Source organism: Grammomys surdaster, unplaced genomic scaffold (genome assembly GCF_004785775.1).
Source record: "Grammomys surdaster isolate TR1022 unplaced genomic scaffold, NIH_TR_1.0 165, whole genome shotgun sequence".
NCBI lineage: Eukaryota > Metazoa > Chordata > Mammalia > Rodentia > Muridae > Grammomys > Grammomys surdaster.
In genome coordinates this window covers 12,224,533-12,238,050 of record NW_021604613.1, presented here as the reverse complement: position 1 = coordinate 12,238,050, position 13,518 = coordinate 12,224,533, and the positions used below count along the sequence as shown (strand labels likewise).

The 13,518-nt window shown below is 42.2% G+C and overlaps 1 protein-coding gene across 1 annotated transcript in view; it reads right to left on the bottom strand.

Annotated features, from left to right (window-relative positions):
- Nucleotides 1-336: 336 nt before the first annotated feature.
- The window catches only part of LOC114619805 (aldehyde oxidase 2), an 88,603-nt gene continuing 75,421 nt past the window's right edge, over nucleotides 337-13,518 (bottom strand). Inside the window, exons 35-36 of the mRNA XM_028765734.1 lie at nucleotides 1,337-1,411; nucleotides 337-364 (exon numbers count right to left, since the gene is read on the bottom strand). Coding sequence (XP_028621567.1) covers nucleotides 1,358-1,411 — 54 coding nt within the window. The 3' untranslated portion in view covers nucleotides 337-364; nucleotides 1,337-1,357. The remainder of the gene's footprint in view (nucleotides 365-1,336; nucleotides 1,412-13,518) is intronic.

Sequence of the window (13,518 nt, the reverse complement as noted above, 5' to 3'; positions counted from 1 at the left end):
TTGCAGAAACTTTGCCTGCTAAGGCTCAGTGGCTCCGAGTCAAAAGTACAGCTGCTGGGAGGGTCTTTCAGGTGAAGATGGTGTCTGTACTCCAGGTCTCCTTTCCTTTCCTCTCTTTCTGCAGCAACATTTACTCAGTCTTTCCAAAGACAAATCATTAAACGTGCTTCAAACATTGCAGTGCTTGTCTGGCGGCCTCTAGGTTGAGGACACTAATTTGTAAGAAATACTTCATCTCCTTAATGTTGTTGATTATAAATTTTGTGACAGGGCTCACCCCTTCCTCCCACCCAACAGCATATGAATACAGTCTGGAGTCCTGTCAGAATTAAGAAGCCAGATTTTCACTTGAATACTAAAATGTCTGAGGAAGGAAAAAAGAGAATAGTTACCAACAGCACAAAACTCTCTCAAATTAAAAAAAAAAAAAAGTTTTAGCTGGGCTGTGGTGGCGCACGCCTTTAATCCCAGCACTTGGGAGGGAGAGGCAGGTGAATTTCTGAGTTCGAGGGCAGCCTGGTCTACAGAGTGAGTTCCAGGACAGCCAGGGCTACACAGAGAAACCCTGTCTCGAAAAATCAAAAAAAAAAAAAAAAAAAAAAGAAAGAAAGAAGGAAAGAACACTAAGTGCTCTTATCCACAGAGCCATCCTTCCAATCCCTTTACCTCATTTCCCCCCAATAGAATCTCTCACCGAACCCAGAGTTTACCATTTTGTCCTCTCCAGTGCTGATTTTAGATGCCACCACTTTTACATGTGTGCTGGGGATTCGAACCCAGATTTTGATGCTTGCTTAGCAAGCATCTTATCCATAGAGTTCTCTTAGCACCCAAGATTATGAGTTTTTTTCACAATGACAACATATTTCTCATCAGGGAATCTCAGTGTCACTTTTCAAAGCCTTCAGTATCTGAATTTTGTGTCAAGGCAACAGCACAAAATTGAAGTCTCTGAATCTCTGGAATATAGATAACCCTTCTGGATAACAGCAGCTAGGCAGAAATCGGCAGATTTGGCTTTAGTTTTGCATTTAAATTGTAAGTACCTTACACAAATCAGAGAACAGAATGTTTAAAATGTCTTAATCTACTCGATTCTCATTTTTCATTTTATTTAAAAATAAAAACTTCAGCGTTGGCTATAATCTTCTGACTGGTGCCATCGTCATTCAAAGCTGTAAATGTTTTAGTGCTGCAGCTTAACACGTTGGTGCTAAGATACAGTGATTCAAACGGATGGTCGGATGCTTGCATAAATCTAGGGTTCCATGGAAAGTGGTTTGAAAACTCTTTTTGCCTCTCCTGGAGCCATTGTCATTTAATTTAATGATCTTACCTCTTAGGAAATGACAGCCACTTAAGCTATAGGTATAGACCAAGGTTTAAATGTCTTTGGGTCATCTCTCGGGATCTAAAGAAAAAAAGAAATAAAAGGCCAAAACTTAACATGTGTACTGTAATGCATATCTGACTTCAATTTTGACCAGAGAAATCACATCAAATCATCTTTCAAACAAACAAACAAACAAACAAACAAACAGGGTCTCAATACATGCCTGTGGCTGGTCTGAAACCCATAGAGAAAGATCCACTCTGTCTCCCCAGTGCTGGGATATGCCTGGTCATATCAAATCTTAAGGTTGCAAAACTTCTCATAAGAGAAGGCAGGATTTTTCTGGTTCCTGGGGAACTGGACCCTGGCATTCTTTTCAAATGATAAATGATTCATTTCATCAGCACATGACAAGAGAAAGTGACTGGATTAAGAAGTTCTTTCCCAACTCTGTCTGCAGCTTAACCAAAGATGCATGGTGTGTGCTTCTGCTAGTTAAACCCCAAGCTCCCTGTACTATCCTGGGCTACAAGTTTCCTGAATTTGACTCCTTAATCTTCCTCATGGTCTAGATGTCTATCTTTTCTGAGAATTAGCTTTGGCCTCAGGGACACTGTATTGGCAGGTTTTGTGTGTCAACTTGACAGAAGCTGGAGTTATCACAGACAAAGGACCCTCCCTTGAGGAAATGCCTCCATGAGATCAAGCTGTAAGGCATTTTCTCAATTAATGATCAAGGGTGGGAGGGCCCATTGTGGGTGGTGCCATCCCTGGGCTGGTAGTCCTGGGTTCTATAAGAACGCAAGCTGAGCAAGTCAGGGGAAGCAAGCCAGTAAGTAGCATCCCTCCATGGCCTCTGCATCAGCTCCTGCTTGAGTTCTAGTCCTGACTTCCTTTGGTGATGAACAGCAATGTGGAAATGTAAGATGAATAAACCCTTTCTTTCCCAATTTGCTTCTTGGTTGTGATGTTTGTGCAGGATAGAAACCCTGACTAAGACAGCTACAGACACATTCATTATCTCTGCTGTGCTTGTGTTTTTGTTTGAAGGGTTGACTTTTATGTCCATTTTAAGTCATTTTCACTTTTTGATACTGTGAATCAAACCCTTATGTAGCCTAAGCATTCATTCTAGCTCTGAGCTACATCCCCATACCTACAAAGGGGCTAAAAAGTGAATTTTATCCCAACAATGGAAAGCTGTAAGGATTGCCACAAGCATTACTTTTTCTATTCATATAAAAATGTATATATTCATATGGGAATGTAGCTCAGAGGGAGAGTGTGTGGTTCTTTGGCTTGAATCTTATAACTACAAACAACACAATAAAAAAAAATAGAAGAGAAAAGACAATTTTCTAGCCAGGCGTGGTGGCCCACACCTTTAATCACTAGCCCTGGAGGAATGGGCAAAAGTAGGTGGATTTCTGTGAGTTCCAGGACATCCAGAGCTACATAGTGACATTCTGTCTCAAAACAAATAGACAAAACAAAACAAACAATAACAGCAAAACAATAAAAGGGAAAAAAAAGGAAATTTGCTGCAATCTTACCTTTCAGGACATGTTTATAATAAGATCTAACATTTTTCTCAATTCCCATTCAAATATAGATGATGAACCTGGTTTCACTTCTCAAAGGCCTTTTCTTATTCTCTCTAGTCTGCAAAGTCAAGCTTACACTGCCCGGGCAGGGCTAGCACTGGACAAAGGTCCTGGTCTAGCCTGAGGTAGAGTCACTTCTGGTAAAGGGTAGGGTTATTTAGTCGTTCAAAACTCAGTTCCTGGCTGGGTATGGTGGGACAGCCTGTAATCTAACACATGGGAGGTTGAAAAAAAGACCATCACAAATTCAAGGCTAGCCTCCTCTACATAGTGAGTTCCAGGGCCAATCTGGACTACAAAATGATACCTTGTCTGAAAAAGCCCAAACCAGGAACTAGCAAGATGACTTACTGGATAAAGATACTTGCTGCCAAGCCTAACAACCTGATTTTGATTCCCCAGGCACATGGTAGAAGGAGAGAGACAATTCCTGCAACTTGTCCTGCAAGTTATCTGTGAGTTCCACCCACACTCATGAATCTAAAAACAATGTAATTAAATTTTTTTAAAAAACTCAAATCACTGGCTGGAGAGATGGCTCAGTGGTTAAGAGCACTGACTGGTCTTCGAGAGGTCCTGAGTTCAATTCCCAGCAACCGTGTGGTGGCTCACAATCATCTGCAATGGGGTCTGGTTCCCTCTTCTGATGTATCTAAAGAAAGTAATGATGTACTCATATACATAAAATAAATAAATCAATAAAAAAAGAAATTTAAAAACTCAAATCACATGTCAAAAAACCCTTGCTTCTTATTTTCTCAACCAAATCTGGGCCCCTTGGGTACCTTTTTGTTTTAGGATGGAGAGCAACATTTAATCTGCCTTCCCCTTGTCTGGTGTCTTACCCACTCCCAAGCTTCCTCGGCTAACACTGCTTTCTTTCTTAGTTTTGGACTTAAATTGCCCTACACTGAGGATGGGCAAGAAGGATATCCAAGAAGGATAGTACCAAGCATCACCACGGTACCATTATCACACGGTAGATAATGCATGTGGTTAGACACCACTCAAACAGAATATGTGAGACCTGGGGGTGCATGGGGCACAATTGATGCTGCTTGGGGTGTGTTTCTTAGAGCACTTGCAGTTTGTGGATAATTGTCATTGGTGTTACACAGCTGTTCGAGATTCACTGAAATCTACACGGTTCAGTTCTAGCTCTGGATTACCTCAGTTGACCTTTGTGAAGGTTTTTGTACAGTGTAGCTCTTTCCCTCATCATAACCTTATTAGGGTTTTGTTATTTTTCTCCACCTGTTTAAAGTTGACTAGAAGAGAGCTGGGTGGTGGTGACCCACGCCTTTAATCCCAGTACTCAGGAAGCAGAAGTAGGTGGCTGAGTTGGAGACCATGGTCTACACAGTAAGTTCTATGACAGCCAGGGATACACAGAGATACCCTGTCTTGAAAAACCAAAACCCAACCAACCAACCAACCAAACAAATGAAGAAGAAAAGAATCGTTTGTTGAAGCTAAGCTGGTTAGTTGAGTTGGCTTGTTGCAGTTGGGTGTCTGAACTCCATAGCTGAATGGAGTTCCTCAGGTCTAGGTTTTAATGAGGGCTTCTCAGCAGAACCAACTTAAGTTGATTGATCATCTCTTCTCAAAGTTCTGGAACAGTAGTGCTGCTTCAGACTTCACAGAGGGTCTCCTGTCACTGGTGATCAGTTTACACTGGATTGTAAAAGTCTGTTAGTATTTCACATCAGGGAGAGCCATAGTTGGGGCATCCTATAGTCTTACAGTTTTATTTTACATTGTGTTTTCTTCCCTTTGAGAAACATCTACTTATGAGAAAAATCTACCTAGTACCAGCCACCACACACACAGACTGCCCGATGAGTGGGCTGGTTCTTCATATTCCTTTTGTGGTACACAGAGTCCAGCCGTTATCATTCTCTGTGTTACTTTGCATGGGATTTTTTGTACTTTTTGGCTACAGTATTGGGCAGAATATACTATGATGGATCATCTGTACTTACTTGCTTATTACTAGACCACAGCCATGTCTTCTTCCCTTCCACTCTCTGCCTATAGGATGCAGTCATGCACTTTGTATTAATACATCTGACATCAACAGCCTGCTTTGTGCTTTTTAATACTGTTGGATACTTACAATCAAAATTTTACTCTAGGGTACTGAATACATTTAGTCTTACTAAAAAATACCTCCTACACTGATCCTTGCTGGTAACTGTCCTTTGTCTTTACTCGGTGCTACCTTCTACTCCTCTGGTCTTTACTCTGTATTTGGCTGGTTCTTGAAAACTATGATCAAAGCCACACATTGACTATAGAGGTCAAGGCCAATTTCACTTGTAATTGAAGTCTACTTCTTAGATAATATCTGGGGTTGACCTCTTTGGTTTAGTGGTTCAGCATCGTTGGTGGTTGCCATCAATCAAATTCATGGACACTGTAGCCTAGGGTTAATGACCACCATCACTGTGCAATAAAGATGGACTCAGCCAGTCTGGGCTATCCAAACTCTACATATTCCAAAGAAAGATTTTGTTTTGAAGTTCTTAGACAGAACTCCTAAGTCTTTGGTATAGCCCACCTGGATATCTCGGGAGCAGGGTCAGGTATGAGAGTAATTCCTTGCCTATGTCACTGACTCCCAATAAAAATCTGGTCTCTGGGCTGGTGAAATGGCTTGGGAAGTAAAGGATGGTCACTACAAGCACCCATATACATACATGAATGTGAAAAAAAATCTGGACAGGAAGATGAACCAGGAGAATCTGCTAGACAATGAGGTCTGAAGGGCTGTGTGCAAAGGATGCAAAATTAGCATATGAGAAAAGCCAATTAGCCATGAGGACAGCTGAACCCCCACATATACTCCGGCTGTACTAAATGTAACCAGTTGTGCAGGTACAGGGGCACTTCAGAATGTACACCTGTAAGGGGATCTCTGGTGCATTACACTGCTAAAACTCAAAGCTCTAAGCAGAGAGTTAAGCTGCCAGTGAGATATGTAATATATGTGTAAGTTGTATATAGAATTACACGCAACAGGGTATGTGCCTTTAGAAGTGTATCCTTAATATATTCCTGTGGCAACATATTATGATTAAAAACATATCACATTCTAAGGGACTAGAACATTTTCAGGACCTTACATCCAGAGTTAATAATACTCCTTGATGTCACTTAAGACTTAAGTGTACTCAGCCCGTTTGTTCCTCCTGCTTCTAAGAGAACAACATGACAATCAACAGTACTGTCAATTTTTACAGTCTAAACAAATGTATAGTTGTCATCTTAAATTATGTGCTCTTCCATGCCCCTGACCTAGAACAATGCATGTATACTCTGTTCTTAATGCAGTAGATATTAAGTCAAAAGCAATCTTCTAAAATGAATAGCCACCATAAGTGTTGAACAGCACGTTTACAGGTATCGTAAACCCAGGTACAGGTTGATGAACAAGGATGATGTTATCTGGTCAGTTGGGATCCTTTGGAGTCAATGACTTAATCTTTTGTAAAACTCTGTTAAATATTTCTGTAATGTGTCCCTCATTCTTTCCCCCACATGATGCTTTCTGTGCCGTTCAATACAGGAGGAAGTAGAGCCCTTTGTTAGACACACAGGCCTTTACTTGCTGAGTCATAACTTTCCTGAGCCATCTTATCACCTCTCAAATGACTTTTCCAAACGAATGGCTTCACTTCAGACAAGATGCTGCTACTGATACAAGCTGTTGGGGGAAAAGTCAGCAGACCGCAGGAAGACAGGTTGGTTTTTTGGATTAGGATAGCCACTCAATCAGGACCCCACAATTCAAGGTTATCTTAGGTAAGATAGAGACCAGCATGAACTAAGTGAGAACCTCTGCACTCAGTGGCCTTCTGAGTTTGGACTATACCAGATTTCTTCAGATATGTACCTCAGAGCAGGGCACTTTTCTTTTTTTCTCTGAGATAGATGTTATGTAGCCCAGGCTTGCCTCAAATTCATTATGGCTGAGCGTGACCATAACCTCTTGCCAGCAGGAGGGTTTTTAAATTAAAAAATAATATACATTCAAAAACAGTATTAGAGGGTTGGACACAGTTCAGATGTAGAGTGTACACACCAAGCCTACATGAAGAAGACCTGCACTGGCACTGCAAAAACTCAACACACTATCTCCACCACAATCACCAAAGCAATGCCAGAGAAGACTGATCTGTAGTAGAATGACTACTGGGTCAAGTGTCACCAGTTACTGCAGGGAACAAATCCAGTCCCTGCATCCTGGGCATCCGTGTTTAAAGCAGAACCAGTTTTACAAGCTCTATGCCAAAGCTCTTTCCAAGACGGCCTAAGAGCTGAGAGTAACGTGACGAATGAGTCTGTGTGCGTACGTGCATATACATGTGTCTCAGGAGAGTAGGTGTGCATACATGCACATACATGTGTCTCAGGAGAGTGTGTGTGCATACATGCATATACCTGTGTCTCAGGTTCAGTTCTCGGGGGAGACCACAGTCTGAGAAGTCAGTATAGTCTTGCAGCCTGCTTCTGTCTCCTGGTTCCGTGAATCCATGTGACTGAGGCAAGTATGTGCTGGGCCAGGGCCCTGGCAATTATCTGTGGCTGTGATTGTAGCAGAACATGCTGGGGCCTGCATGTTTCTACTTGATGCAGTATATGCACCCCAGGAAATGGAATGCAGACCTATAGGACTGGCAGTACCAAATCCTCTAGTGCAGAGAAACCCGAGCTGTATAGGATGAGGGTCCAGCATATCTCATTCTGAACAGCTAGTGTAGGTAGACAGGGCATTGTGCAGGGCATTGTCTTCTCACCTCTTCTCCGCTGCTGTCTGGGAAGAAGGGGCTCGTTTTAATGAAGCAGGTGAGCCCTTTAATGTTACTAAGGGTTACTGAGTTTGGGCATCCTGAGAAAGAGCAGGCAGAGAACAGATGTGGGGATGGCAAGTGCAGGTGCTGGAGAGGAAGAGGAGTGGTTATCTGGAGATGCCCTTAGGGTTTGCAAGTGAAAGGCAAGTTTTCAGAAACTAGGCCAGTCACTTTACATTAGCAGAGCTTGTCTAGGGCGGGGCTGGCTGTTTGGAATGGAGACTAACCTAAGAAGGAAAGGACTTTCCCTGACTGCTGGTTGGGAGTCTCCTCCGTGACTCAGAACTGACAAGGCTGCTATTCAAAATGTGCTGTGAACTAAAAACCCATTTGCAAACTTGTTTCCAGGCGGAGCTGTTGGAATTTAGCTTCCTGGAAATGGAAACAATTTGATAGTTGGCGTTACTAGTATTTCTACTGTGTCATCCCATAGAGCTCGTGTTTTCTTTCCTTTTCCCCTTCTTCCTGCTGCTAAGGATTGAATTTAGGGCCTGGTTAGCACACCCCACATCCAGAGCCCTCAGACAGAGCACAGCTCTGTACCACACCCCACATCTAGAGCCCTCAGACAGAGCACAACTTTGTAACTACTTGATTTTTCCCCTATGGATAATAAAATAAAGTCCCAGGTTTGTTCCTGTGTTTATTCCTTTTTTCTTATTTCCTCCCCAACTTCCTTGTTTTGTTTTTTTGTTTGTTTGTTTTCAGACAGGGAGCAATACTGGAATTCTCTCTGTAGACCAGGGTGGCCTGGAACTCACAGAGATCCACATACTTCTTCCTCTTAGGTGTTTGGAATAAAGGCATGCATCACCATGTATTGTTTTTTAATCTGTCATCAGATTCCCCAAGGTTACATTTTTTTCTCTAATTTATAAGTGAAAGAGGAATTTTAAGTTAGTTAAATAATATAACAAGAATACAAATAGTTAAAAATTGTGGGTCAGCTAGCTTGCTAACCCAAAGCTGTTACAGGGGATGCAGAACAGGGAAACAAAGGTCAATTGAGTGTTCCGAGAATCTGTTCCTGTGGTGTCTGACTTAGCCTCCTCTAGAGAAACTCCCACCAGAGGTCCCAAGGACTTTCGAATTAGATTCAGCCAGATGGTCTGTTGGCTCAGATAAGCATTCACATTGGGTCCCAAGGCCACAGAGACCAGAGATTATTCTTGTGAGATTTGTCAAACATCTGCCTGAGATCTGCTTACACATATTACAGACATTTATAACAACCAATTGTGTGTGATTATCCACAACCCTCTCCCTCCCCCAACCTTTGTCTATAAAAACCCTAAGCTGTTAGATCTCAGGGTTGATGACCCTTGTCTCCTGAGTGAGGCACATTGACCTGAAGCTTCGATAAATAAAGACCTGACTCATGTTATTACAGCAAGAGATCTCTGGAGTGTCTTTGGGGGTTTCGTCCTTCTTGGGTCACCCCCTAGAGGGGTCTTTCAATAAGGATGTGAAATCTTTCCTGTCCTAAAATTGTAACATATTTTCTTTTTCAAATCTTGTTTTATGATTAATGTAATGCACAAAATTAACCTGTAAGCCCCACCTACCCAAAAGCCAGGTAGCTTCCTGGAATGCTGGGAGTTGTAGTTGGTAGAAAATAATGCCTCATGGGAAAGTTCAGTGGCCTATAGGTGGCTGGGTCCATTGCTGCTGGGAAATCCCAGGGGATGGTCCTGACCAAAGTCCATCTCTGGGTCAGTTTGGTCAATTTTTAATATTTAATAAAGCTTGCTTTAAATTTGGGCTCAAATGGGAGAATTGGTTTTCTTTGGTGATTCTTAGTTAATAACTCTGAATAAACACTGGTTTAGCAGGTCAATCCCTGGAACCTATGATGTAAGGAGAGAATAAACTCCTGAAAGTTGTCCTCTGATTGCTACACAATCGTCGGGGCATGACTGCATACACACACACACACACACACACACACACACACACACACACACACCACTCACGGGGGGTGGGGGAGGGAGAGAAAAAGTTAGGTTAAAAATCTCATTTTAAAACTTTTAAAAGTGTTTTTTAAAATCTTGTTTCAAATAAGTACTAACTTGAAACTTTATTATGTCTTTCTTTAAAATGTATTTATAGAATTTTTTTTCTTGCAGAATTGTACACAAAATACATTTTTCTTCCTCCTATCACTAAAAAGAAAATGGCATAGAGATAGTGCTTTTGTTTGTGAGAGGCCACTCAGACTGTGTCAGGGTAGAGCCATCAACACCACTTTTCACCAGAGATTAATTCCAAGGATCAAACCCAACATTCAAACTTGCAGAGCTCTGTATTGGGTGAGAAGGCTCACTGGGTGGGTGAAGCCACTTCCAACTAAGCCCTCTGACCCCAGTTAGCTCTGAGGGACCCACAGGGTGAAAGGAGAACTGCCTTTAGCAAGTTACCCTCTGACCCTCACAGCCTCATGCACACATGAAATCAACAAATGTCAATACAAAACACAACACAAGCAAAAGCCCTGAAAAAAAAAAAAACTCTGTATAATAAAAGCATACTCAATGGGATTTTTGTTTTGTTTTGATAACAAAATGTCCTAAATTAGGTGGTTCTAGTAGTACATGCCTTTAATCCCAGCAGAGGCAGGCAGATAGATCTCTGAGTTCGAGGCCAGCCTGGTCTACAGTGTGAGTTTCAGGACAGCCAGGGCTACACAGAGAAACACTGTTTTTTTAAAAAAATATTAAATTTCTCATTATTTTACCCATGAAAATGTGGCTTTTAATTGTAAGTTCTGTAAGTTTCTGTTTGTTCTGGCCCCAGGAGGTCAACTTGGTTTAATGTGGAAATATTTATCAGCCTTGTAGGAGAGGCCTGTTTTGAAGGTCATTAACAGTTACAGGTATTTAGGGAAAAACTTAATTCTTGTGTTTATGGAGCGAACCATATTTACCCAGTATTTTTACATGCATTATTTCATCTAATTCCAAGGGAAAAGTACTGAGTGTTTTACCATCATTTCTGTTTAAGAAAAAACATCCAGGTAAGTTGTTATTTCTCTAAATGACGAGACAGAGGTTGCCAAATGAGGAGATCCCGAACTTTCCAAGGCTTGTGTTCTCTAGCACACAGAACTTTCCTAGTCATTAGAACAAATTGTATTTTCTTATTTCAGAATCCAAAGGTTAAATACAAAATCTGCTACTACTCATGCTATGTGTGCACGTGATGCAGGTGCCCACAGAGACCAGGAGAAAGGGCTCATCTCTTGGAGCTGGTTGCGAGCAGCCTGATGGGGGTTCTCAGGAATAAAAGTGCTCCTGACCTCTTCTTTTCTTTCATCCTAGCCCCCCTGTCTGTCTGTCTGTCTTTTGAGACAGGGTTTTCTTTTCACTCCTCCCCTACCTCCTCCTCCTTCTCTCTCTCTTTCTTTCTCCAGGGTCTTGCTTTGTAGCTCAGGCTAGCCTGGAATTCACTAGATAGACTATAATCCTCCTGTCCATGCCTTCTGAGTGAAAACAAAACAAAACAAAACAAAAACAAAACTATAGTTACAGCATTCTGGGTCAATGTGAATTATTATATATCCTCTTGACTCCCCCCCCCCCCCAGACAGGGTTCTTCTGTGTACTTCTGTTTGTCCTAGAACTCACTCTATAGACTAGGCTGGCCTCAAACGAAGAGATCTACCTGACTCTGCCTCCCAAATGCAGAGACTAAAGGCATACATCACCATTGCCTGGGCGTCCCCTCAATTTTATTTTTCTTCTCTCTGTGCTTGGGACCAAACCCAAGACATTGCATATGCTAGGCAAAGGTACTACTATTGAACTACAGCCCCGAATTTAGATCAGCATATACTTCACCTAAAAAAATATGTGGTCAAAAGCTTAGGTCTCAGAAACTCTGGACAAATGGCTGATGTACTTATTTACATATCAAAGCCGGCACTGGCCAGCTCTCTCACTCAGTACTTGTGGCTCCTCCTAGGTCTCCTTGGCCCGCCCCCTATTTTACACCCCTCCCTCCTGGGAGCTGGGCTTCCGGTTCCTTCCTCCTGCTGCCTGTATAACTCAGCCAGTTTTGCTGTACAATTCTCTTGGCATTGTGCCCTGGGCTGCCCTTGTTTTGTGGTGATTCCTCTCTTACTCTCCCTCCCCCTCTCTCCTCTCATGTTCAGGCTTAACCTGCTGGCCATGGTCAGCTTGGACTCTTTCCTCTGCCTGCTTTCTCTACAATAAAAGTGTTCTCCTTTTATTTCATATTTTCATTCAGTGGCACAGGCCCCGTAATCCCAGTACTTGGGAGGTGGAGGCAGGAGGATCAGTAATTCAAAGTTTTTTTGGACTACATAACAGATGTAAGGTCAGTTTGGGCTATGTAGGATTGTAGCGTGCATGTAATAGGCTTTCTTACAGGATGCTGCTGTAAACTCTGTTCCCCTGAGAGGAATACCATTCCCTCCTGCCCCACCCTCCAGCGTATGCCTCCTGCCCACCCACTCTTCAGCAAGTTCCCTCAAGGGCATTATGCAAACAGCCAGGTGGGGCTATTAAACCTTCTGTCACCCATGCACATAAATTCCATACACACACACACACATCATGCACACATATATGTGTTTGTATAGACACATCTCACACAATTTGTTTTTAAAATAGCATCTCACTATGTATGTAGCTCAGACTGGCCTCAAAACACGATCTTTCCGTTTTAGATCCCAAGAGCTGGCTTCACAAGTACATTCCCATGGCTGTTTTTCATTGGATAGCGGAATATTAGCATTTCCTGCAGATCATTTTGTGTGTTTCTGGTCTTCTGTAAAACACCATCTGTGTCTTCTCTGCTCCCCTGGGGACACTTTGCTCAAGGCTGGCTTTGAGTTATGTCCTCTTTGCTGATAATCAGCTTACACTGATCTTAAAAGGGTATAGTGGTTTGAATAAGAATGGCCCCCATAGGCTCAAATATTTAATGCTTAATCATCAGAGAATGGCACTATCTAGAGGGATTGGGGGTGTGGCCTTGCTGGAGGAAGTGTGTCACTAGGGGTGGGCTTTGGGCTTTCAGTTAAGGCCCTATTGCTGTGAAGAGACACCATGACCAAGGCAACTCTTATGGTTGTGGTCACCACAACATGAGGAACTATATTAAAGGGTCACAGTGTTAGGAAGGTTTAGCTCTAGAGATCAGAGAGCTCTAGGCCTGGTGAGGAAACTTTATTTAAAATAATAACAGTAAATAATAATAATAATGAGGCTGGAGGGATGGCCCAATGATTAGCAGTACTTGCTGCTCTTTCAGGACCAGAGTTTCATTTCCAGATACCATGTCAGGTAACTCGAGGATTCAATGCCGTCTTCTGGCCTCTGTAGGAGCCTGCAGATATCTGCACACAGAGGCAGGCATGTATGTGCAAATGCACACACCACAAATAAATAAATATTAAACAGATAAGTAAGAAAATAAATTCTAAAAATGTAAGATGGAGATCAATCTAGGAAGATACCCAGTGTCAGTATCAGACTCTGGCTTCCACACTCAAACACACATGAACACAAGTACACACACAAGAGCATGCACACTTAGACATAAACACACATGCACCAAACACACATGCACACATACATAACAAACATAGTCATAATTATTTCTAGTTGAAAGGACTGTGGTTGATTTCAACTTGCATCTTATTCTTTTTCCAAGTGGACATTTGTTTCTTTCTTTCCCTCCCTTCCTTCCTCCCTCCCTCCCTCCC